The sequence below is a fragment of the Salvelinus fontinalis genome, chromosome 6, assembly GCF_029448725.1.
Source record: "Salvelinus fontinalis isolate EN_2023a chromosome 6, ASM2944872v1, whole genome shotgun sequence".
Taxonomy (NCBI): Eukaryota; Metazoa; Chordata; class Actinopteri; order Salmoniformes; family Salmonidae; genus Salvelinus; species Salvelinus fontinalis.
In genome coordinates, this window is record NC_074670.1 from 33,448,560 (window position 1) to 33,474,795 (window position 26,236).

Below are 26,236 nucleotides of genomic sequence, written 5' to 3' on the forward strand. Positions count from 1 at the left end.
AAGAGAGATGTGCTTGAGAGAGCAATACTTTGATCTATGAATATTTCATTCCCTCCCTGTTCTATATTTCTATCATTTCCTGGGCCATGCCAGTGCCAATGCTAATACCCAGGATTTTATGTTTGGGTGCAGTTGAGTGACTCACTGTGTTTGTATCTAATCTAATTGGTTGATGTCCTGGGACCAGGATCTACATGGGTTTTACCCATGTGCTTTTCTGTGGATAGTGGGAATCCAAGCCTGGTCCGATATCTGTTTTCTTGCTAAATCCTATGGTCATTGTTTGGCGTGAAAATGACCATATGAGTTTCACATTCCCATTGCCTTAGTTGATGGATTGCTTCCAAAGACAAAATCCCTTCTCAGGTGTAATTCAGTAATGTTTAGTCATACTTTGGCGTTTGAGTCATATGTTTGCGTTGTGGATGAGACAACCTCATCGTTCTTTGTTCCTCAATGCCTGTATGATGACACCGCCTCACAATCTCACAATCACATGAGTCGGAGTTTGAAGAACAGGTAGCCAACAGAAAGGGGTGTGGTACACACACACACAAACCCCAATTTTCACGACTGCCAGGGTATCAGGCAACCAGACTGGCACAGCACATTTAGGCAGTTACTTAAGGCCTGAGTGAACAGTGTTGAGATATGAAATACCTTACATTCTAATGGGATCAACTTATCAAGGACACAATGATAACATGTTTTTCCGGTTTGATGGCATTTACAGCTATCATATGTATTTTGGGCTTTGAAAATAGAAGCATGCATGCATAAATGTTTTTAGTATTTTTAGATTTTCTTGGCTGCCAAATTTTTTGGATAATACAAATATATTTTCATTTTTGTCAGGCCGTGGGGCTTTTTGTGTAATTTTTAATCAAAGATTTCCCATCAGTCATTTTTATGTAAAGTGCTTTGATTTGAGACATTTATTTGGCATGACTCACCGGACCCCAGGAAGCAAGTTGGGAGCAGCACATTGATTACGAAAAAAGCAGTGGTTTCTCCTCTGAGAAACAAAACACTAATGTTGTGTGAAAATTTAATTACTGACATTTTCAGTTGCAATGTTGCCATTTGCACTTATCTCAGTGGCCTCCTCACCTACTATATGCAGCCGTATTTCCATTCAGACCATGATATGGAAAGCCACTTAGAAGAGCTAGAGCAGTGAATTTACAGATTACCTCTGGACCTGGAAAAGATGCAGTGCAGCAAAGCCCTGACGTCCTCAGCCTCTTTAAACAGACTACATCGCTGTATTCTGTTACCAGAGGCGGCGCTCCTAGTGGCCAGTGATTTTAATGCAGGTAAACTGAAATCTGTCTTACCTCATTTTTACCAGCATGTCACCTGTGCAACTAGAGGGGAAAAAACTCAAGTTCCCCTTTACGCGACACATAGAAACGCATACAAAGCTCTCCCTCGCCCTCCATTTGGCAAATCTGATCATAACTCTATCAGTGACCGTACGTACATATCCCAATCAGAAGCCATGTATTACAGGTAACATCAGCACTGAGCTAAGCGCTACAGCTGCCGCTTTCAAGGAGCGGGACGCTATTCCGAGCTCTTATAAGAAATCCGACCTCCGACAAGCCATCAAACAGTCAAAATGTCAGTACGGGACTAAGATCTAATCCTACTACACTGGCTCTAACTCCCATCGGATGTGGCAGGGCTTGTAAACTATCACGGATTATAAAGGGAAACCCAGCCGTGAGATGCTCAGTGAAGTGAGCCTACCAGATGAGCTAAATTCCTTCTATGCTCGCATCGAGGCAAGCAACACTGAACTATGCATGAGAACACCAGCTGTTCTGGACGACTGTGTGATCTCACTCTCCATAGCCGATGTGAGTAAAACCTTTAAAAAGGTTAACATTCACAAGGCAGTTTGGCCAGACGGATTACCAGGATGCGTACTTAGGGCATGCGCTGACCAACTGGCAATTGTTTTCACTGACATGTTCAACCTAGCCCTGACCCAGTCTGTAAAACCTACATGTTTCAAGCAGACCACAATAGTCCCTGTTTCCAAGAACACCATGGTAACCTGTCTAAATTACTATCGCCCCATAGCACTCACATCTGTAGCCATGAAATGCTTTGAAATTCTGGTCATGGCTCACATCAACACCATCATCCCAGACACCATGGACCCACTCCAATTTGCATGTCGCCCCAACAGATCCACAGATGACAGAATCTCTATTGCACTCCATACTGCCCTCTCCCACCTGGACAAAAGGAACACCTATATGAGAATGCTATTCTTTGAATATATAGCTCAGAGTTCAACACCAATGTGCCCTCCACGCTCATCACTAAGCTAAGGACCCTGGGTCTGAACACCTCCCTCCGCACAACACCAACACCTAAGTTTGCTGATGACACAACGGTGGTTGGCCTGATCACTAACAACGATGAGACAGCCTATAGGGCGGAGGTCAGTGACCTGGCAGCGTGGTGCCAAGACAACAACCTCTCCCTCAATGTCAGCAAGACAAAGGAGCTGATCGTGGACTACAGGAAACGGAGGGTCGAGCACACCTCCATCCACATCGACGGGGCTGTAGTTGAGCGGGTCGAGAGCGTCTAATTCCTCGGTGTCCACATCACTAAGGACTTATCATGGTCCACACACATCAACACAGTCGTGAAGAAGGAATGAAAACGCCACTTCCCCCTCAGGAGCCTGAAAAGATTTGGCATGGGCCTTCAGATCCTCAAAAGGTTCTACAGCTGCACCATTGAGAGTATCTTGACTGGCTGCATCACCGCTTGGTATGGCAACTGGTTGGCATCTGACTGCAAGGTGCTACAGAGCAATATTCGCTCAAAAAAATTTAGGCACTATGCAAATTTCAGGTCTGCTGAGCTCAAAAACTTGAACGTTGTGAAAATTCTGTGCAATTTCCAGCATGCGTTTACTATGAACACTGAGGCTGAATAAGTTACAGTTTTAACAGTGGCCAAGTAGGCTACTGTGGCTATTCGATCATAATGTAGGGCTTCCAAAGTGGCCTACCATCAAAAACAATGGAGAAAATACCTCCCATAACATTTTTTACATTTTAACATCCCATAACATTCTATTATTCAGCTTTTTAGCAGCAGCCAATGTGTGGTGTTCAATATTGGCCTTACATTCCTTAAGACTTCCTTAAAACTTGCAGGGCTTGATATTAACCTGTTTATCCACTTGTCATTCAGATTTGTTGTTGTGTTGTTTGATGCAAAAAAAAAATTACAAAATAAGAATGCATTATTACTCCCATACCATTATTACAGAGAATCATACAAATCATGCTGCCCCCTGCCTAATGGCTACTTATCTTATCCAAGCCTGTCTTAAAATACTATACTGCCCCTTTAAGACAAAAAAGCTCTTTACCTGACTCACTTTTCAAAGATGTCTAGAAATGTACACGTTTTGGGCTCTTGTAGAAAGCAATCACTCCCCTATTGCTGACTGCAAATGCTCTATAACTGGGCTAATAACTCACTAACTAGCAAAGGATATGAACACAATGTGCACATGTGGCTAAATGCAGCTTTCGCTTTGATCAAAACAAGCTCATCTACTCACGCTCATGCTGTAAACACAGTCCAGTTCAAAGTAGCACAGCAACAGGTTGCCTCACTGCCTGATGGCGGCCTCGGTGCAAATGAGTGTAGTCCAAAAACCTGCATTCCACGTCCAAAACGATTTCACCCGTGATCATTTTCCAAGTAGCCCAATTTTCAGAGAAAATCTCAGACATGGTAACCCTGCCACTATCCCCAACAAACCCACCACCCCTTCCCACTACTTTGGCCCTAACAGATCCAACACCTGGCCGTCTGCCTGGGAGGATGGAACCCCTTCTCTCAAAACCCGCTGTAGTTCTGCACTAAAATCTCTGACACCCAAACCCTTCTCTGCTGCTGCTACCACCAAATCAATCTTCTGAGATTCCTGTTCTATTTGTGCAGAACAATTAATGACCAAAGCAATAAACGAAAGAAATCCTACCTTACTAAAATCCATCCTCTCTTAACATGGGCAGCGCTATTGAGGAGTTTCACCATTTCTAAATAGTTAACTTGGTGGGATTTCTTATGAGTTAAGGAATGATCACATACTTCCATCCAGTTCACCAGGAGGGATTAGCCAATTAATTATACTCGTGTCATGAGCAAACATAACTGCAGGTGACAGTAAATCGCCAGCTATATAACTGTTTAAACAATTCACTCAAGGTGGCAGTAAGCTCCCTTTCAGTTTGTTTGCCAACTCATAGAAGTATTAGAAGAAAATGGACTACTTCAAAATGGAGATGGCCTCAATGGCTCTGCCCATGCTCTCACAGACGCCATAATGGGACAGATACGACTGAGATTTTTATAACTAACCAAAGATAGACCACAGTATGCCGTTTCCAATGGGAACAAGTTAATCATAGTGGGCAGAACAAGCAAAGAGGTGGGCAGAGCCAAGCACGATCTACTGAGATCCTATTGGCACGTTCTAGCGTGCGTGTGCATATTTCTGTTAGGGAACACCTACTCTATGAAGTGCCCGTGTGCAATAACTCAGTTCGCCTTTGCACTCCTTCTAAACAACGCAATTAAAAGAAAACGTTGGAAAAGTGTAAAGTCCACAAATCTTTGTCCACTGTGTTCATAACGGATTCTAGTTTTGGTAACAGACTTTATCGAGATCTCACAAACATCCGCTGAAATATAGGTCTCATCTCTGGATACGACTTTTAGTCCTCTAGCTCTAGGCCTTATCATTGGGTTTTTTACATAAATATTTGGCAACCGACTAGGAATTCTTTGGAGATCGCGATCGACCAGTTGGTGACCACTGATCTAGAAAGTTGAGTGTAGTTCAATCTCGTGCTTCCCTCTGTGGGCTGATATTTCTTCTGCACGGCAGTCCCCGGGCAGCAGTCTCGGGGCTACTGTGAGGTTGTTTGTGTAATACAAATCAAATCAAATCAAATTAAATGTTATTTGTCACATATAACAGGTGTAGACTTTACAGTGAAATGCTTACTTACAAGCCCTTAATCAACAATGCAGTTTTAAGAAAAAAAAGTGTTAAGAAAGTATTTACTAAATAAACTAAAGTAAAAAGGAAATGTATAAAAAAAAAAGAAAAAAAAAATATATATATATACACTGCTCAAAAAAATAAAGGGAACACTTAAACAACACAATGTAACTCCAAGTCAATCACACTTCTGTGAAATCAAACTGTCCACTTAGGAAGCAACACTGATTGACAATAAATTTCACATGCTGTTGTGCAAATGGAATAGACAAAAGGTGGAAATTATAGGCAATTAGCAAGACATCCCCAATAAAGGAGTGATTCTGCAGGTGGTGACCACAGACCACTTCTCAGTTCCTATGCTTCCTGGCTGATATTTTGGTCACTTTTGAATGCTGGCGGTGCTCTCACTCTAGTGGTAGCATGAGACGGAGTCTACAACCCACACAAGTGGCTCAGGTAGTGCAGCTCATCCAGGATGGCACATCAATGCGAGCTGTGGCAAGAAGGTTTGCTGTGTCTGTCAGCGTAGTGTTCAGAGCATGGAGGCGCTACCAGGAGACAGGCCAGTACATCAGGAGACGTGGAGGAGGCCGTAGGAGGGCAACAACCCAGCAGCAGGACCGCTACCTCCGCCTTTGTGCAAGGAGGAGCACTACCAGAGCCCTGCAAAATGACCTCCAGCAGGCCACAAATGTGCATGTGTCTTCTCAAACGGTCAGAAACAGACTCCATGAGGGTGGTATGAGGGCCCGACGTCCACAGGTGGGGGTTGTGCTTACAGCCCAACACCGTGCAGGACGTTTGGCATTTGCCAGAGAACACCAATATTGGCAAATTCGCCTTTGGCGCCCTGTGCTCTTCACAGATGAGAGCAGGTTCACACTGAGCACATGAGCACATGTGACAGACATGACAGAGTCTGGAGACGCCGTGGAGAACGTTCTGCTGCCTGCACCATCCTCCAGCATGACCGGTTTGGCGGTGGGTCAGTCATGGTGTGGGGTGGCATTTCTTTGTGGGGCCGCACAGGCCTCCATGTGCTCGCCAGAGGTAGCCTGACTGCCATTAGGTACCGAGATGAGATCCTCAGAGCCCATATGCTGAGCCCATATGCTGACACATGCACATTTGTGGCCTGCTGGAAGTCATTTTGCAGGGCTCTGGTAGTGCTCCTCCTTGCACAAAGGCGGAGGTAGCGGTCCTGCTGCTGGGTTGTTGCCCTCCTACGGCCTCCTCCACGTCTCCTGATGTACTGGCCTGTCTCCTGGTAGCGCCTCCATGCTCTGAACACTACGCTGACAGACACAGCAAACCTTCTTGCCACAGCTCGCATTGATGTGCCATCCTGGATGAGCTGCACTACCTGAGCCACTTGTGTGGGTTGTAGACTTCGTCTCATGCTACCACTAGAGTGAGAGCACCGCCAGCATTCAAAAGTGACCAAAACATCAGCCAGGAAGCATAGGAACTGAGAAGTGGTCTGTGGTCACTACCTGCAGAATCACTCCTTTATTGGGGGTGTCTTGCTAATTGCCTATAATTTCCACCTTTTGGCTATTCCATTTGCACAACAGCATGTGAAATTTATTGCCAATCAGTGTTGCTTCCTAAGTGTACAGTTTGATTTCACAGAAGTGTGATTGACTTGGAGTTACATTGTGTTGTTTAAGTGTTCCCTTTATTTTTTTGAGCAGTGTATATATATAACAATTACAAATAATTAAAGAGCAACAATAAAATAACTGAACTGGACAGTGTACAGGACCAGCATGCCTCAGATTACCGAAGCTTGTCTGTCCCACTTTCTGGGCCCCGGCCTGGCCTGTTCCACCCTCTGCTTTTCACTGTTTGTCTCTATATACGCACAGCAGACCTAGGCTCAAATACTATGTATTTCAAATACTTTATCCGTGTTTTACTGAGCTTGTCTGGTACAATGGGACCATTAGAATAGTCGCAAAAGTGCAACCGCTGCCCATCTTGCGCTCCAGGCAGGCTGAAGTAAATTCTCAAAGTATTTGAAAAATGTCAAATAGTATGTGAACCCAGGTTTGATAGAAAGTAGCGACCCTTCAACATGGAAATCTGCAGTGTCATAGTGTTCATTATTTAGATTGATTCTAGTGGCACTTTTCAAGGTCTGTGCAAGGCGGCATTTAGAGTGGTAGGAACACTCCAAGAAGCATAAAAACACATTAAGTCGGTGTGTGTGCTTGCATGTGTATATGCGCACTGCAATTGGTCTCTTCAAAATGTAGAGACCAAACAAAGAACGTACCTACTGCTCACTGAACAGAGTTCCAGTTTATTCTGTGAGTAATAATGTGACTGAATGATTGTGAAACAGTTATTTCTAAGACAATTTGCACTTGAATATACACACAGCTGGATAGCAGTGTCTACCTCATAACATGCCTATTGCATTCACTTTTGGAATTAAGTTGTTTTTAGACGTTTTTACACTCAGATGACTTGGGTCCCTGTTCGACGCCAGAAGGCAGTATTTGAATGGTTATTCGACAGTAAGTGTTGGAATTCATTGAGTACATCTGTGCAAATATCAGATTTGCATTTTGAAAACCACAGCGTGTTAAATTGTAGCTAGCGTGTTAACATTTTGTTGCTGTGCTGTGCTGTGCCCCAATCCTGTCAGGGTAACTGGCATGGGGTTACCAGGCTTGTTGCTCAGTGCCCGTATTCATAAAGCATCTCAGAATATGAGTTCTGATCTAGGATCAGGTCCTGTTTGTCCATGTCATCTTATTCATTATCATATTAAAGTCCAAACTGGTCCTAGATCAGCACTCTTACTCTGAGAGTACGGGCACAGATGACTAAATGTCAATAACCCATAGAATATTATTCAGTGAGACAAATAGAGTGTCTATTCTCTTGGTCTTTGTATCAGCAATCCCTTCTCTGTTGTCCGAAAGTGCAGGGCTGCAGGCAGCCACAATATCACATCCATAATGACCCTCGTTTCTCTCCACTGCACCAAAACACCATGGAATATTAATCAGCCAAACCTCCCCTAGCCTGCAGCACAACACAAAACAACACCTCTTCTCATTTCCTCCAACTCTTACGCTTAGTAGCATACGGTTTAATTTGTATTCAGCATACACAATGTGCCATCAGACGGGGCTTTCTTGCAAATTTATATCATAGACACTACACTGTATATATCATGCAGATTATCAGAGCGGTCGCACTCAGCACTGCTACCCATTGTGTTCTTTATGACCATAGTCCTCAGGTGTTAATGAGTATGCTATGATATGCTCCCTCAGAGTACAGCACCATAGTGCCCTCAAAGCTCATCACTTAGCTAAGGACCCTGGGACTAAACACTTCCCTCTGCAACTGGATCCTGGACTTCCTGATGGGCTGCCCCTAGGTGGTAATAACACATCTGCCACACTGATCCTCAACACGGGGCACCATAGGGGTGCGTGCTCAGAACCCCTCCTGTACTCCCTGTTCACTCTTGACTGCACGTCCAGGCACGACTCCAACACACAACAGTGGTAGGCCTGATCACCGACAACGATGAAACAGCCTACAGGGTGGATGTCAGAGACCTGACCGTGTGGTGCAAGGACAACAACCTCTCCCTCAACGTGACCAAGACAAAGGAGATGATTGTGGACTACAGGAAAAGGAGGACGGAGCACACCCCCATTCTCATCGATGGGGCTATAGTGTAGCAGGACGAGAGCTTAAAATTCCTTGGCGTCCACATCACCAACAAACTAACATGGTCCAAGCACACCAAGACAGTCGTGAAGAGGGCACGACAAAACCTTTTCCCCCTATGGAGACTGAAAAGATTTGGCATTGGTCCTCAGATCCTCAAAAGGTTTTACAGCTTCATCATCGAGAGCATCCTGACGGGTTGCCTCACTGCCTGGTATGGCAACTGCTCGGCTTCCGACTGCAAGGCACTGCAGAGGGTGGTGCGTACGGCCCAGTACATCACCGGGGCCAAGCTTCCTGCCATCCAGCCACCCTAGTCATAGATTCTAGTTGCCATCCTCTGCACACTCTCTCTCTCCCTCTCTGTTTCTCTCTCCCTTTCTCCATATATCCCCCCTTTTTATATCTCCTATCTCTCTCTCTCTCTCTCTCTCTCTCTCTCTCTCTCTCTCTCTCTCTCTCTCTCTCTCTCTCTCTCTCTCTCTCTCTCTCTCTCTCTGCCCTCTTCCTGTTTCCCCCTCTCTATATATCTTCCCCTCTGACACTTCTCCCTGTCATTGCAGTGTGTTTGGCAGCAGGCCCGTTGCCATACAGAGACGCCAACAATGGCTCCTCTCTCTCGGAGTGCATCACTGAGCTCATCCACCTCGCTGGCCCAGTACTTATTTAACAGTGGCAGGCTTTGAGAAGGGGACCGCTGTGTATCTGTCTCGTCTCAGCTGAGCTCCCTCGTAGACTCGTCTCAGCTTATCTCGCATGCCAGCACTCTCTCTCTTTCTCTCTCTCTTTCCATCGATGTCTCTGTCGCTGTCTTACATATATAAGACAATATATATACAATATATATATACAATATGCTTCATGGAGTGGGTCCTTCTTTTTTTGTGGTAATAACGCATTGGTACTCCCTGTTGACTTGGTTGGCCACCCATGCCCACCCACTCTCTCTTCTTTGTGGCGGTAAGCAGCAGGTTGCCTGAATGCCGGTCTTATTTCCATCACTACCTCAAGCAGACCATAACATGTTATATTCACACAGGTTTCGCTCTGCCAGGTGCCTGCCAGCTTCCCACAAAAATGCATAGTGTATGTGATGGAGGAGGTCTGGTTAGCTGTGTGTGTGTCTCTCTGTGCCAGGTCGACTGTACAACAGATGGCAGGTGACTGAGAACGACAATGTCAATATGGAGGAGACTTGTTCCCATAGAAATAGAATGTCTAGATGGGCGTGTCCGTTCTAGTCATTCAATTTCTATACACACACCTACTGTTCAGTATCAAAGTACTATTCAAAACAGTATAGCTATACTGTATAGGCTACATGCAGCTAGATTCGATACTAAGTACATCATATTGACTTTCCAAAGTCATACACTATTTGCTTCTTCCAGCATTGCTGCACTGTGTGGCATTATCATACTTGCCACTGTGTTGCACAGAAGAGAGTAAATCTCCCGTCAATGGTCCTTTGTGACATACCTGCTCCACCGTCATTGTTTTTAGCCCAGGATGAATCATTTCAAGCACGTTGCCCCAGTGTTTACCCTGAGAGACTATGTGGAAGAAACACGGCTCAATGCTGAGTGTTGCATAGGGAATGTAGGGCGACAGTGCTGAGTGGACAAAGGAGCCAAACATTTCTCCCTAGGACTTTGTGAGGCCTCCAAAGTCTGGGCAAAGTTATGTTTGAGCAGGGAGCTTCAGGCTCAAGCTGCCAAGTGTGAGTCACACTGCCACTGAGACACTGACCCAGCCGTAGAGCTCTCGTAACCAACACCCTGTCCAACTGTTTTATTCCTATAGGTTTTTTGCAGGTGCAACCTGTAATTCCATTGTCTTATGTGGTCACAGGATGAAATGCACACACAATCAAGGCCCAATGAAACTGTACACACACAATAACAAACGTAGTGCCACGTAAGTCCGTGTTCAATTTACTCAAAAAGATACTTAAAAAGACCAGACACTACTTTTTTAGTATGAAACTACAGAGTACGCCTTTAAAATGTTCTTCGGGCTAAATTAATGATGACCTCTGTCATAAAGAGAGGAACCTGCAATTATTTTTTTCCCCTTCCTCTCACTAAATCAATCCGTTCCTCCCCGGTAGAATCATCAAGAGGCAGAGAGGCAATTACCTTGTTTTGTTCTGCCAGGGAGAGAATTCACTCAGCCCTGACTGTCGATAAATCAGCCGGTCATTCTGGGAGAGGAGTGTGGGGTAAAGTTAGAGGACCAGACCAGAGAACAGAGAACCGAGATCTTGTATTAGAGTGTTACACTTTAAGGTTTGCCAGTGGGTGAGATGTATCGTATCGTTCTTGTCATGTTGTGCTTTATCATTCTTGTGTGTTTATAGTTTTACATTATTGAGGCTGAGAGTTAGTTGAGTAGCTCAACGGAGACCACAATGCACAATGCCTGTGTTCTCTGTTGATCTCATACTATGACTTGCTGGTACGGTATGTATGTACAGTATACTGTTAGGTATGTGAATTACGATCACTAGCGTATTATGATCCTAAGCATTTTATGATCATAGGTATTGTGCTATATAAAGTTCTTCCATGGAGAAGGGGTTCCTTAATAGACCTTGATTCCACCTGTTGCACCTGTTCTGTTACATTCTAGACTTTAAAGTAGAGCAATGCAACGTCACTCAGACCCACCTCCAGACAAGCAGTTGTTTTGGAATGAGGACAGGTTGAATTCCATCTCTATACTGTGGTGTGTTACGCTTGTCACTCCGCCATTTTCTCACCTGGCTTCTTTTTGTCTCTTTCTCTGACCAGCTCCCCACCCGGCTCAGGACCCAAACCCCACAAAGGAAGACACTGAGGGGTTGACAAGCCACCCGAAAACAGGCTCAGCCCAGATAATGGAAACCTACACAAAAAAAGACAAAGAAAGGAGAGTGGGGACCCCCATGAAACTGGACGTCATCCCGAAGTCACCTGCTACACCGACATCGCCCATGCCGGGCTCAAGTTCTAGCCCCAAACGTAATAAAGGTAAGTCTCCCTATACTGTGGTGTTACCGGTACTAAAGGAAATGGTGTGAAAATGGCTACCCATTAGTATGTGTTTCTATCTACCATAGAGCATTTGAAGTAGTTTATGACCATTTTCAGGGGTAGGAACACAGCATTAGATATCCATGGTTGTGTAATAAAGGCTATCTTCAGCAGTGCCCTGTGAGTATTGAGCAATTACCTCAGCGCTCAGATGATGTCATCTGACCCCTTGGGAAAACAAAATGGTTCAGTCCAGAATTATCCGGGCCACAGGCTTTCAGTGCTGGGGGTAAATCCAATAGACATGGTGCAGGTGGTTAGTTACAGCGCTTACAGCTCACTTGACAAAATCCATTAAGCTAGAATTGTGTTGCTATGGGTTTATAGAATTTAGCCAAAATTGTATTTTTTGGGTAATTTCTGATGTAATGTTGAGTGGATGGCTAATGCTATTCGCTAACAGGCTAGTCGCTTACGGGCTATAGCTAGCCTGCTTGCTAATCACCTCCGGTCTAATGAAAGTTAGAGGAATTAACCAGACTGGGCATCACCTTTTACTGAGTGATGCCAGGGGGTCATTTAGACTAGCTTGACCCGCTGTTGGACCACCACCACGTTTGTTTCCACAATGCCACTACTTGTTCTGCCCCGAGCGCTGGCTAATGTAAACACTAAGAAATGTGTTTGGGGGGTTTTGTGAACATAATCTTATTTTCTCTCTGCCCATTTTATTCTTTGCCCAGTAATCTATTGACTGTGGTCATGGTCTATTTAACAGTAGCGTGAGGTGGCAGAGCTGAACCAAAATAGTTCTACTGACTGATTTCCGAAAATATCACAGTAACTCCAAAGTAGAAGACTGGTTTTGGTGTGCCAGAGCAGATAGTCAGATCAAGGAGCTCATTTTAGTGACGGTCTAATTGAACTGCAGGATCCCTCAGTAGACAACAGATCTCAGATCAGCTTTTGTAATGTAAAAGATATTGGTAAGACTTTACTTAAAGCCTACAGGTATAATGCTTTATAACCTATCATAAGCATTTGTAGTGTCTTATGATAAGGCGTATAATGTTATGTCTCTGGAAGGTCTGTTAGAAGCATTTGAGCACCAATAAGTCAACAAACCTCTGAGACAGCACATTCTCAAACAACTTCTGTCACTTCCTCTCCTTCAGGTTGCCTTCCTGCTCAGTCATGCAAGCTTACCTCTGTGTTTAATCTTACCCTGAGGGTAGGAGGAAGAGGAAAGGGACGAGAAACACTCTGCAGCTCTTAATTAGCTAAATGAAATGGCAAGTCATGCATTTGGGAGCACTACCTCCATAATGTCCTCTTTAATTAAACTTTGTTACATCTCAGCCTCGGGTCTGACAGCTCGTGGCACTTGGCCACCGGCGGTCCCTTGCCTCCTGGGAGGTTTTCAGGGTCCCTGTGTTTTCAAGAGATCTTTAAAAGACCAGGGATTTTACTCTCCACAATCACTGTCAGGGGCCCCTGCTGCTTCAGTTCAGGCAACCACATACACACGCATGTCGCACACACACGCACACACACAGCTCCCCCAAACCCCTCTCAATGGCACTTGTTATTTGTTGCTATGGAGACTTCATTTTTACTCTAACACTTTCTTGTGGATTTCCCATGGACATACATACAGTGCCTTCAGAAAGTATTTACACCCCTTGACTTTTTCCACATTTAGTTGTGTTACAGCCTGAATTTAATTGATTAAATTGAGATTTTGTGTCACTGGCCTACACACAATACCCCATAATGTCAAAGAAGAATTATATATATATTTTTTAAACGTTTACAAATTAATTTAAAATGAAAAGCTGAAATGTCTTGAGTCAATTAGTATTCATTCCCTTTGTTATGGCAAGCCTAAATAAGTTCAGGAGTAAGCACAAGTCACATAATTTTATTTATTTATTTATTTTACCGTTATTTTACCAGGTAAGTTGACTGAGAACACGTTCTCATTTGCAGCAACGACCTGGGGAGTAGTTACAGGGGAGAGGAGGGGGATGAATGAGCCAATTGTAAACTGGGGATTATTAGGTGACCATGATGGTTTGAGGGCCAGATTGGGAATTTAGCCAGGACACCGGGGTTAACACCCCTACTCTTACGATAAGTGCCATGGGATCTTTAATGACCTCAGAGAGTCAGGACACCCGTTTAACGTCCCATCCGAAAGACGGCACCCTACACAGGGCAGTGTCCCCAATCACTGCCCTGGGGCATTGGGATATTTTTTAGACCAGAGGAAAGAGTGCCTCCTACTGGCCCTCCAACACCACTTCCAGCAGCATCTGGTCTCCCATCCAGGGACTGACCAGGACCAACCCTGCTTAGATTCAGAAGCAAGCCAGCAGTGGTATGCAGGGTGGTATGTTGCGTGAACTCCCTCTGTGTGAAATAATAGTGTTTTACATGATTTTTCAATTACAACATCAACTCTGTACCACACACATACAAATATCTGTATGGTCCATCATTCGAGCAGTGATTTTCAAACACAGATTCAACCACAAAGACCAGGGAGGTTTTCGAATGTCTGCCAAAGAAGGGCACCTATTGGTAGATGGGTAAAAATAAAAAAGCAGACACTGAATATTCATTTGAGCAAGTTATTAATTACAATTTGGATGGTGTATCAATACACCCAGTCACTACAAAGATCTACATTCTACACACTACAAAGGCGTCATTCCTAACTCAGTTGCCGGAGAGGAAGGAAACCTCTCAGGGATTTCACCATGAGACCAAATGGTGACTTTAAAACAGTTACAGAGTTTAGTCTAACATGTATATTTAGTTTAGTCTAACACCATAACATGTATAATTCACACAGCGAAACCTGTGTGAATTATAGATGTTATGGTCTGCTTGAGGTAGTGATGGAAATAAGACCGGCAGTCAGGCAACCTGCTGTGATAGGAGAAACCTGAGGATGGATCAACAACATTGTAGTTACTCCACAATACTAACTAACCTAATTGACAGAGTGAAGAGAAGGAAGCCTGTACACAGGACAATAACCTAAAACACAAAGCCAAATCTACACTGGATTTGCTTACCAAGAAGACAGTGAATGGCCGTGTTTCCGTTTTGTCTTAAATCTGCTTGAAAATCTATGGTAAGACTTGAAAATGGTTGTCTAGCAATGATCAACAACCAATTAGACAGATCTTGAAGAATTTTGAAAATAATTACACTACCGTTCAAAAGTTTGGGGTCACTTATAAATGTCCTTGTTTTTGAAGGAAAATATCATTTTTTGTCCATTAAAATAACATAAAATGTATCAGAAATACAGTGAAGACATTGTTAATGTTGTAAATTACTATTGTAGCTGGAAACGGCTGATTTTTTATGGAATATCTACAGAGGCCCATTATCAGCAACCATCACTCCTGTGTTCCAATGGCACGTTGTGTTAGCTAATCCAAGTTTATAATTTTAAAAGGCTAATTGATCATTAAAAAACCCATTTGCAATTATGTTAGCACAGCTGAAAACTGTTGTTCTGATTAAAGAAGCAATAAAACTGGCCTTTTTTAGACTAGTTGAGTATCTGGAGCATCAGCATTTGTGGGTTCGATTACATTCTCAAAATGGCCAGAAACAAAGATCTTTCTTCTGAAACTCATCAGTCTTTTCTTGTTCTGAGAAATGAAGGCTATTCCATGCGAGAAATTGCCAAGAAACTGAAGATCTCGTACAACACTATGTACTACTCCCTACACAGAACAGCACAAATGGGCTCTAACCAGAATAGAAGGAGGAGTGGGAGGCCCAAGTGCACAACTGAGCAAGAGGACATGTACGTTAGAGTGTCTATTTTGAGAACCCAACACCTCACATGTCCTCAACTGGCAGCTTCATTAAATAGTACCCGCAAAACACCAGTCTCAATGTCAACAGTGAAGTGTCGACTCCGGGATGATGGCCTTCTAGGCAGAGTTCCTCTGTCCAATCTTCGTCCAATGAGAGAAGTGGTCCATTTAAAGCAGGGGTGTCAAACATACGGCCCGCGGGCCGGAAGCGGCCCCCAAGGAGGTTCGATCAGGCCCGCAGGATAATTTGAAAGTGGAAAAAATGCATAAAAGACATGGAATTAATATTTTTAATTCGCTGCAATTCATGGATTATCCGCTAAGGGGCGCACTCTTTCCATCAGAGTAGAAGACAAGCCGCATCACTGAGACAGACTGAAAACAGCAGACGGTATCAATGCGCCATCTGCTGCTTGTTACGACGTTGTTAATACCTTGGTCTCTACCTCTCCGCTACACCCTCATTAGCCAAAATGTCGTTATCCAAACGGAGAAAAGTAGATAAGGAGTGTAGAATTTTCAAAGAAAAATGGACCACGTCCTATTTATTTACAGAGATGCACGGAAAACCTTCGTGCTTGGTGTGTTTGCAACAAGTTTCGGTATTGAAGGAATATAATATTCGACGCCACTACGAGACTCATCACAGCGAAAAATATGACGGCTTGCAAGGACAACTGAGAAGAGATAAGATTAACGAATTGCTGGCGGGTCTGAGGAAACAGCAGTCAACTTTCATCCAGAGCCGAGAAGTCAGTGAAGCAGCGGTAAAAGCCAGCTACCTAATTGCTTAAAGTTTTGTGCCTTTGTACAATCAGTGGGATCAGTTGCAATGCATATTTGTGAATGATAAAAGTAAATTGCACATTTGTCTAAGGAAATATGAGGTGTTTCATGAAATGTTTTGTAAAAGGATAGTTCATTAAATTTCAATATTTTCCTAATGTTCTTGTGCTTCTTTACACCAAAACAAAGGAAAGACATGATATTTTGGTTATTTATAGCAGAGTATGGTATAATTTTAATGGTCCGGCCCACTTGACATCTCCCTAGGCCGTATGTGGCCCACGATGCGAAATGAGTTTGACACCCCTGATTTAAAGGATACCCATTGGATTTGCCCAGACAAAAGTTCCCTATGCATTAAAACTCGGACCCCAGAACCAAATCCTGTGTGCGTTAGCTAGTACTACAGTCTGCCATGAGAGCTATGTATAAAACTGCTCCTCTATTCCTTTCAAAAAGGCAAGTAAAAGAGATGAGAGAGGACCATATTGTTGAGATTTGAGGAGTGTGCTGCTAACAGTCTGGAAGCCAAACACGCTGCAATGTTTCTGGGTCAACTTGATTCTGTTTCGGTCTCTGAGGCTCCTGTGGGTGACTCATCGTGATGGTCAGGGCCCACACACACACACACGCACGCACACGCACACGCTAGAGCTTTTTACAGCACTATACAGAATCAGACGTGGTGTCAAAGAAAGTGGGTCAGAGGATGTTTTAGGGAGGCTGCTGTTTTTATTCCGTATCTGGTGGATTGTTTCAGCACTGTGATGATATTGGTATAATGTGTTAGAATCCCCTGAGGTGTGAATCGTGACATGGATGTGGAACATAAGCTCTGTTTGTGGAAGGAATGGAAGGAAGATGATGCCCGAAACCTTCACACATACAGTAGAATTCAACTTGGCCGCTTAAATGCCGATCAATTGTCATGAAAAGGTAGTAAATGGTGCTTGGCATTTGAGAATTACATCGTAATAATTACAGTATGGTGTTTTCATTCAGGGAATTTTGCCTAGGTCATAATTATGCAAAGAATCACATGATCATCTAATTACATAATCTTTTTTTTAAATTATAATTCAAAACCAATTGGGGTTAAATTGATAATTGGTTATGGGTCAGGGGAAATGTTCCACAAAGAATCTATACCAAACAACCCAAAGGGGGGCAGTAGAATAGAATAGAATAGAATAGAATAGAATAGACTATGCTTCCCAGGCATGAGTTAAGGTGCTCTGAGGAATGCAGACACCAGAGATGTTACAGTAGGAAAAGATCAACACTCCTCTCCCTTTTTCCAGTAATGTAACACAGATACACACACCTTTTTCCAGTAATGTAACACAGATACACACACCTTTTTCCAGTAATGTAACACAGATACACACACCTTTTTCCAGTAATGTAACACAGATACACACACCTTTTTCCAGTAATGTAACACAGATACACACACCTTTTTCCAGTAATGTAACACAGACACACACACCTTTTTCCAGTAATGTAACACAGATACACACACCTTTTTCCAGTAATGTAACACAGACACACACACCTTTTTCCAGTAATGTAACACAGACACACACACCTTTTTCCAGTAATGTAACACAGATACACACACCTTTTTTCAGTAATGTAACACAGATACACACACCTTTTTCCAGTAATGTAACACAGATACACACACCTTTTTCCAGTTATGTAACACAGATACACACACCTTTTTTCAGTAGTGTAACACAGACACACACACCTTTTTCCAGTAATGTAACACAGACACACACACCTTTTTCCAGTCAGCACCATCAGGGACTTTGAACACATACAATCACTTGCAAGACAGCTCTGCTTGAAGATCGACGAGGACCTCTATAGAAACGGATTGTTCTCATGCACAACGCTTTTGTCTCGAGGTTGGACAAAGACCATCTCTGCCTTTCGAGCATGATTGTTTATGTGGTATGCATTTCCTCGTAAGTCAATAACGGCTAAATTGAATGCTGAAAGAACATAAACCCTGTTTATAGCCATATCTTGTCTAGGATTAGGTGCGTTACTTAACCGAATGCAATTACATGTTCACTCGTGAATCCTCACTAGGACACAGTAGCCATGGTGTGACTAACCATCAGTCCTAATCAGAGTGTTTTCCACATTGCTCATTCACATCTATTAGATACTAGAGTGGAGTCTCTATCTGGCTCTGATATAGTTGCCAGATTTGACTGCCAGCTTCCAGCGTTTCATCGCTCTGCCGATGTGGGGCTGGATTGTGTCTTCTCTCTGTACAAGGACCTGTCACATTCACTTCCTCTCTCTCACTCTTTCTCTTGTTCTCTCATTCTCACCCTAGACACAGTGAAGTCAGAGGACAGACAGAAGCTGGCCAAGGAGCGGAGAGAGGAGAAGGCCAAATATCTGGGTAAGCTGAGAGGGGGGGGGGGTTGAGAGGAGGAAACTCTGTACACAGGGAGAGGTTGCCCCCTAGTGTTGGGGGGTAAAGGGTGGTGGCAGATTTTGTTTTAGGTTGTGTCGGCATTGGCTTTGTTTTCAAGCCTACAGATGGTGTGCACATGTATCACAGAAACATTTAGGAAACGTTGAATGAACGTCAAACCAACCTGGACTGTGGCTCAAGCTCAAGCCGAGCACTTCAATGAGAGCGAAAACCAAGCCAATGATGATTTAGTATTTGGCTTTCAAGACACAGTTTTCAACGTGCATGCGCCAAATAAATGTTCATGTGCTTTTTATTAAAACAATAGCCTAGCCAACCCCTTTTTGTTTGGAACTCACAAATGCTTTAAAGATCCCCAGCTCTGAACTTATATGTTTAACCCAACGTCAATTGATAAATAATCGTTTTTCAATTGATAGTAGCATATGTCAATGCCCTGCTTCCACTTGCCTTAACACTCTCTGGCTCTATTTATTCTGTCAGTCAAAATGGCTGCCTGTCACCTGCTTGAGTTTTTTTGTTTGTTTATTTCACAAGTCACGCTGTCCTTGGCTCTAGTGACACACTGGCGACGTGCACTGCTTTGCATGATTGACAGTTGCTCTTGTCTTCTCTTTCGCCCACCCCCCCCCCCCCTCCAGACAAGCTCGGCCAGATACAAGGTAAGTCACAACCGATGTGTCCATGGTGGTAGTGGTGGAGGTGGTAGTGGTGAGAATTCTTGTTGTCATGACCTGCAGTTTTGACCTGTGGCCTTTATTGATTTTAACAATTGTGTCTGTTTGTCGCTCAATCACTCTCTACAAAAAATCTTTTGAATGAACTTTCTGCATGGAAATGATTGCATCACAGTACCAGGCCGCCATTGTGAGAGTACCAATGAGTTTATCAGTCAAATTGTCAGGGTTAGAGGATCCAAGCCTGTTCTATTCATTCTATTTCTATGTGTGCTGCTGCTGCTGGGAGGGGGGGTGTTGCCTAGCCAACCGACGACTCATTTGGTACAAGACCCTGCTTGTTTCAACAAAGAGCAACAAAGTTTCCGCATAAAGGGACTCAACTACATGAATGCCCGGGCCGGTCGGTCTTCAGTCAGCTGTTCGTTCCACAAATTATGACGGTTATTTTAATTTCATGGCGGTCTTCATCCATTACCGTCGGTAACATTGCGTTTGTGCACTGAGGCAGCGTTTTCCACCACCATCAACAAAACACCAAGTTATGGAATTTCTCGTGGAAGAATGGTGTCGCATCCCTCCAAAATAGTTTCAGACACTTGTAGAATCCATGCCAAGGTGCACTGAAGCTGTTCTGGCTCGTGGTGGCCCAACGCCCTATTAAAACACTTTATGTTGGTGTTTCCTTTATTTTGTCAGTTACCTGTATAACCATATAATATATAATTTATTACCACTAAATGCAGTTATTTTGCCATTTTTATACAGGAATTATAAAGAGGGGATAGGAATCAAAAGTCACGTCACCCTAACCCTAACCCTAACCCTAACCCTAGTCCCTGAGCTGAATGGCAAATGTGTTTATACTTCATCTCGGAAACCAGATCGAATTTTCACATTCCCTGGCCAGCTTCTTCATTTCTAAACATTTATGTCACAAGTCTGTCACGAGAGACTAGTTTTTACTATAAAGGTCATGTTCCTTGTCCTATATGTTCCATTGTCACAATTGGAGTACAAAGCTGGGAGCTGCTTAAGTAAAGAACCTCATAGAAGTAATATATATGCCTTCTGTTAAATCCAGCCTTCATCATCATAGTAAAGTGTAGTACATCTGGGATAAATGCGTTATACCATCATGGATCAGTGTAATTGTCATTCCACTGGGGCAGGAGTCCAGACAGAGGGTTTCTCCCAGATCTAATTCCTTCATTCACTGAGATGCAATCTATATTTGTGTTTGCAATCCCAGTTATGAAGGAAAACCCGGGCTACGAAGGCCAGTCTTTTGAAGTATCAAAAGCTGGAGTGTACTGTGCCTTCTTCAAATGTAGGCTATATTGTTCCATTGTTTTCCTTTTTTTTCCTCAAACGAGATCCGATTTTCTCCCTGTATGTTTTAGTATTTTGATAGGTGAGTATTGCATGAAATGTCCCCTTTGGCCCAAGAAGACGTGTTTGGCCCTGTGACCATATGAGTTGTCCGTTCTTGGCTCTCTGTAGAGTGTAATGCATACTTAATGTGGACAGGGAGGGAACATGACTCAGTTAATGATTATTTAATGTCTCTAGTTGCTGCCTAGCAGACCAGGATGTTGAGTGTCAACGCAGGGAAGCATTAGGGGAGATGAAGGGAAGGAGGACCATATTTAAGTCACATCCACAAGGGGAATGTAGTGCCGTTGATCTCTTCAATATGCACACACACACACACACACACACACACACACACACACACACACACACACACACACACACACACACACACACACACACACACACACACACACACACACACACACACACACACACACACACACACACACACACACACACACACACACACACACACTTTTTAATTGGCACAACTGGCACTACACCATCCTATTCAAACGACGACGGATGTCAAAACTGAAATCAGATCACTGGGAACATTTATTAAATGACCTAAGATCAGTTATTAACTGAAAGTATGCGTTTATTGCACAAAATAATTGTCTATTTGACACCAGCATTATAAAAGTTCCGTATAGCATTATCTTTTCCCTACTCCTCAATGCTATGCATCTTCTAAATTAGCATGGTCGCTGTGCTGCTCCCTGCCAATGTGCCAAGATCTCAGGTGGGCCTTGTCAGTGTGCCTTTGAGTCAGTGGAGGCGAGAGCTGTATAATTCTCCATCCATAGCCAGCCCTTAATGTAATGTAGCCTCTGTGGACACTCGAAGCCTTGTTTCTCCTTCCTCTTCCCTTCTCCCACACTCCCTCCTTCTCACTCCCCATACTTCAGATTTCCACAAGGTTGAAACCCGAGACAGTCTGCATGCAATTGCCTCTACTGCTAGACCTCAACTATGCCCTTGCCTTACTGGATTCAAAGTACTGTTATTAAAAGTAATTACGTGGAACCGAAATGCACACTGACTGTAGCAGATAAGACGTGGTAACTCATTTTGTTAGTGCTGGGGCCCACTGGCCTGCTGTGGCATCTTTCCAGGTGCTTCTTGAGCCTGCTTCTCTCAAATAAAAGCACAGCTGTGCGCCTTGCGATAAATCTAAGCGGTTGCCTCCGATGTTACCCCAGTTTCCCCTAACGTAATCTGATAACCACCAGTCGTTTTTGTTCCAGCAAGTACCCCCCCCCCACCAAAGAAGCTGATCGTTCATGGGGGTTTATTAAATTAAGCCAAAAGATATAGTGGCTTATGTGCAAAGAGAGAGAAGCACTCTGTGTCCCAAATGGCACCCTGTTGCCTATTTAGTGCCCTATTTCCCTATAGGGCATTGGTCATAAAGTAGGGAATAAGATGTCATTTAAGATGCAGGAGCAGCCATAGAGTTGGTGGCATAATACCACCTTATACACCCTCTTTGAATGGCTCAGGGGGTGGGGGCGCTTACCATATCAAAGCGTGCGGTTTATTGAAACCGGCGCATGATGCGATTAACGTGGTAAAGTGTCAGTCCAGGGGTATCAGCTGAACCTTGCGTAATGCTGCCTCTGTGTCGCTCTGTGCAAAGTGAAGTAATTCAATTTATATCTGAGGGAAAGTGGAATTTCCCCGTTGAAAAGAAACACTGCTTCACGCACCCGCACTTCAGAGGGATTTGAGATTTTAAAGCACAGTCAAGATCAGAGTGAAGAGACATTTTGTGTTTTATTTAAAAGTACTTAAAATACTGTTTACCACAGATTTGCTTTTGGAAGAAGTACTGTTTTTTATTGAAGCAGATTAAAACACATCGTTAAAATGTTGGTCAACATCTAACAATGCAACAGGGCTCTGCCTATCAGCTGCAAGGGTATTGTATTCAAAGAGAGAATAGAAGATTCTCAAATAAGTGGACTGGAAGAAAAAGAGGGCTCCCCCAGATGGCTTTCACTTGTCTAGTCATTTCCAATCAGTGATTGTCTCAAGGAAGGGAGAAATGAACGATGCACTTTTGAGACATTTGAACAGGGCCTCAAAGAGAGAGAGGGAGAGTTCTCTCTTGATCCCAATTTTGTTATCTTGCCTCTCTAACCCTCCTGATGTGGTTTTCCCGTAGCGGCGAAGAAGTCCCAATGGCTGGAGAAAGAGGAAAAGGCCCGGCAGCTGAGGGAGAGCCAGCTGGACGAGCGGCGCAGGAAGCTGGAGGAGCAGCGGATCAAGACAGAGAAACGTCGCTCTGCCCTGGAGGAGAGGCAGAAACAAAAACTAGAAAAGAACAAGGTGGGTTGTGAGGGAGAAGGGTGAAGTACCCCTAGACGCTAATCTTAGGTCAGTTTAGCATTTTCTTAACTAATGACAAAGGTTAGTATTTGCGGAGGGGCAGCTGATCCTAGATCTGTACCTAGGAGAAAACTTCACCCCAGAACGAGGGGTAGCACTCCTCACAGCAAGCCAATATTAGAGCCCTGATGATCGTGGGTTCAATCCCAACGTCCTCCTTTCCTGCTTTCCCTGCAAGATGTCGCCGACCAAGATGGTCGCCTCGCTTCAGGTCCTTAGGAAACTATGTTAAAAAAAAAAAAAACGTTTATTTTCTTACATTGTTAGCCCATAAAACCCTATGGGTTATTACGTACAGCCGGGAAGAACTATTGGATATAAAAGCGATGTCAACTTACCAACATTACGACCAGGGATACGACTTTCCTGAAGCGTGATCCTTTGTTCTGGCCTCCACCCTGGACATGGGATCTAATCCCAGAGGCCGACCCAAAACAACGTGGCCGCCGCAGGAGAGGCAGACGGAGCGGCCTTCTGGTCAGACTTAGAAGGCGAGCACACCGCTTCCGAGCATATTACTCGCCAATGTCCAATCTTTAGGTGTACTAAATTAGGGAATGAGTTACCTTCCAGAGAGACATCAGAGATCGTAACATTCTCTGTTTCACGGAAACATGGCTCACTTGGGATAGGTTGTCAGAGTCGGTACAGGAACCCGGTTTCTTCATGCATCGCCCCTGACAGAAACAAACATCTCTCTGGCAAAAAGGGCGGGAGTGTATGCCTTATGATTAACAACTCACTGTGTAATCATAACATACATACAGGAACTCAAGTCCTTTTGTTCACCTGACCTAGAATTCCTTACAATCAAATGCCGCCCGCATTATCTCCCAAGAGAATTCTCTTCGGTTATAGTCACAGCCGTGTATATCCCCCCCCAAGCAGATACCTCATCAGCCCTGAAAGAACTTCACTGGACTCTATGTAAACTGGAAACCATATATCCTGAGGCTGCATGTATTGTAGCTGGGTATTTTAACAAAGCTAATCTGAGAACAGGGCTTCCTAAATTCTATCAGCATATTGAATGCGTGACACGACCTGGTAGCATTCTGGATCATTGCTACTCTAACTTCGGCGATGCAAACAAAGCCCTCCGCCGCCCTCCCTTCGGTAAATCTGACCATGACTCTATTTTGTTGCTCCCATCCTATAGGCAGAAACTAAAACAGGAAACGCCCGTGCTCAGGTCTATCCAACGCTGGTCTGACCAATCGGATTCCACGCTTCAAGATTGCTTCGATCACGTGGACTGGGATATGTTGCGGGTAGCCTCAGACAATAACATTGATGTATACGCTGACTCGGTGAGCGCGTTTATTAGCAAGTGCATCAGAGATGTTGTACCTACTGTGACTATTAAAACCTTCCCTGACCAGAAACCGTGGATTGATGGCAGCATTCGCGCAAAACTGAAAGCGTGACTGCACTGTCAGAACTAGAAGCACAAGCATTTCGCTACACGTGCATTAACATCTGCTAACCATGTGTATGTGACCAAGAAAATTTGATTTGATTTGATTCTATTAACCTGTCTCCCATATCTATTTCCACACTGTCTTAATGAAGGTTAGAAAATACTGAAGGAGAGGTTAAATTCCACTCACTTTAACAAAACAAGAGAATAAGGTGGGTGAAGAGATTGGGTAAGAGAATTATTAACTAGTGCTAACCTAGTATTTCTCCATGTTTGGTATGAAGGAGCGATATGAGGCTGCCCTCCAGCGGTCCACTAAGAAGACCTGGGCTGAGATCCGTCAGCAGAGATTGTCTTGGGCCGGAGGCCTCAGCCAGAACTCCAGCCAGAGAGAAAGTGAGTACCTACCGCTGAAACAGGAACCCAGAACCAGAGCCCACTGACCCAGACATGGCCAAAGCCTCTCCTTCCTTCAACGACAACTCCCTCATCTATACTCATTTGACACTATCTTGCTGAGCCAAACAACTGTTTTGGCTTGGATAATTTCTTTTCACATGGTCCTTCCCAGCACAGTTCCAGCGACTTTGGTGGATGCGTTACCAGGCCAGTGCAGTACAGCTCGTTTTGGCTCGCTTCAGTAGTGTGAAAATGGTACTACTGTGCAGACATTCACAGTCTACATATTTTCACAAATGTTTTGTTTATGTTTTGCACTAAAGTAAACCATCAATTAGGTCACTCACTTTAAAGTATTTAGTCAATTAGTGACAGTCAAACTTGAATTCCAGTCACCTTCAACCCTATTAAGCAGAGGTGGTTCTCCATGATTCAGTCTGGCATCAAACAGCCTACACTGCTGAACAGCTCCTCTCAACCTCATCACAGATACATCGTTATCTCGAATTAAATCACTCTGAGATACCACACACACCCACACACACACGGCAGGTGGGTTGATATCCCTATCTGCTCTTGCTGGGATGTGCTACACTACAGTAGTCTAATTTCTCTGCAGAGGGAGGGAACATTGGCTTCATTCCGTGAGGAAATAGATGGGTAATGTCAAGGCTGAGGTGAATATGAGATGTCCAGGCATGGTTGAGGTGTATATGTGTGGTGTGGGGGGTGGGGGGTGGGGCTGTGATGGTGTTAGATATGTAGTGATGCCCTGCGAGACACAAACAATTCTGACCAATGTTTGCCGGTTTGCGTTTGTGCGACATACTCAACAGTCGTCCCCTTATTTTCTTTCCCCCTGTTTTCGTACGGTCTCTGGTGATTCTACAGTGTACAATTTAAAAAAAAAAGGATTTTATATTATTCATATTTTATTGAAAGGAATGAAGGGGAGACAGATAGAATGAATATAAGTAGTGTGAAGAAGAGTCCTGGGTTTGACCGGGATTCGAACCCACGCAAGCAGGGTTATGGCCTTATCCGCACAACCAACCTCAGGCACATAGCGTAGGCTACTGCTTGACTGGTTGTTTAATTCAGGGTCATTAGCTGTTCTCCA

General features: G+C 43.9%; 1 protein-coding gene across 5 annotated transcripts in view; it reads left to right on the forward strand.

Annotated features, from left to right (window-relative positions):
- Positions 1 to 26,236, forward strand: part of LOC129857711 (MAP7 domain-containing protein 1-like) — a 74,839-nt gene that overhangs the window by 17,533 nt on the left and 31,070 nt on the right. For 3 of the 5 annotated variants that reach the window (XM_055926214.1, XM_055926215.1, XM_055926217.1), the window contains exons 2-6: positions 11,542 to 11,760; positions 18,745 to 18,813; positions 19,491 to 19,511; positions 23,074 to 23,237; positions 25,002 to 25,113. In XM_055926214.1, coding sequence (XP_055782189.1) covers positions 11,542 to 11,760; positions 18,745 to 18,813; positions 19,491 to 19,511; positions 23,074 to 23,237; positions 25,002 to 25,113 — 585 coding nt within the window. The remainder of the gene's footprint in view (positions 1 to 11,541; positions 11,761 to 18,744; positions 18,814 to 19,490; positions 19,512 to 23,073; positions 23,238 to 25,001; positions 25,114 to 26,236) is intronic. The other 2 variants (XM_055926216.1, XM_055926218.1) reach the window with 1 other exon arrangement.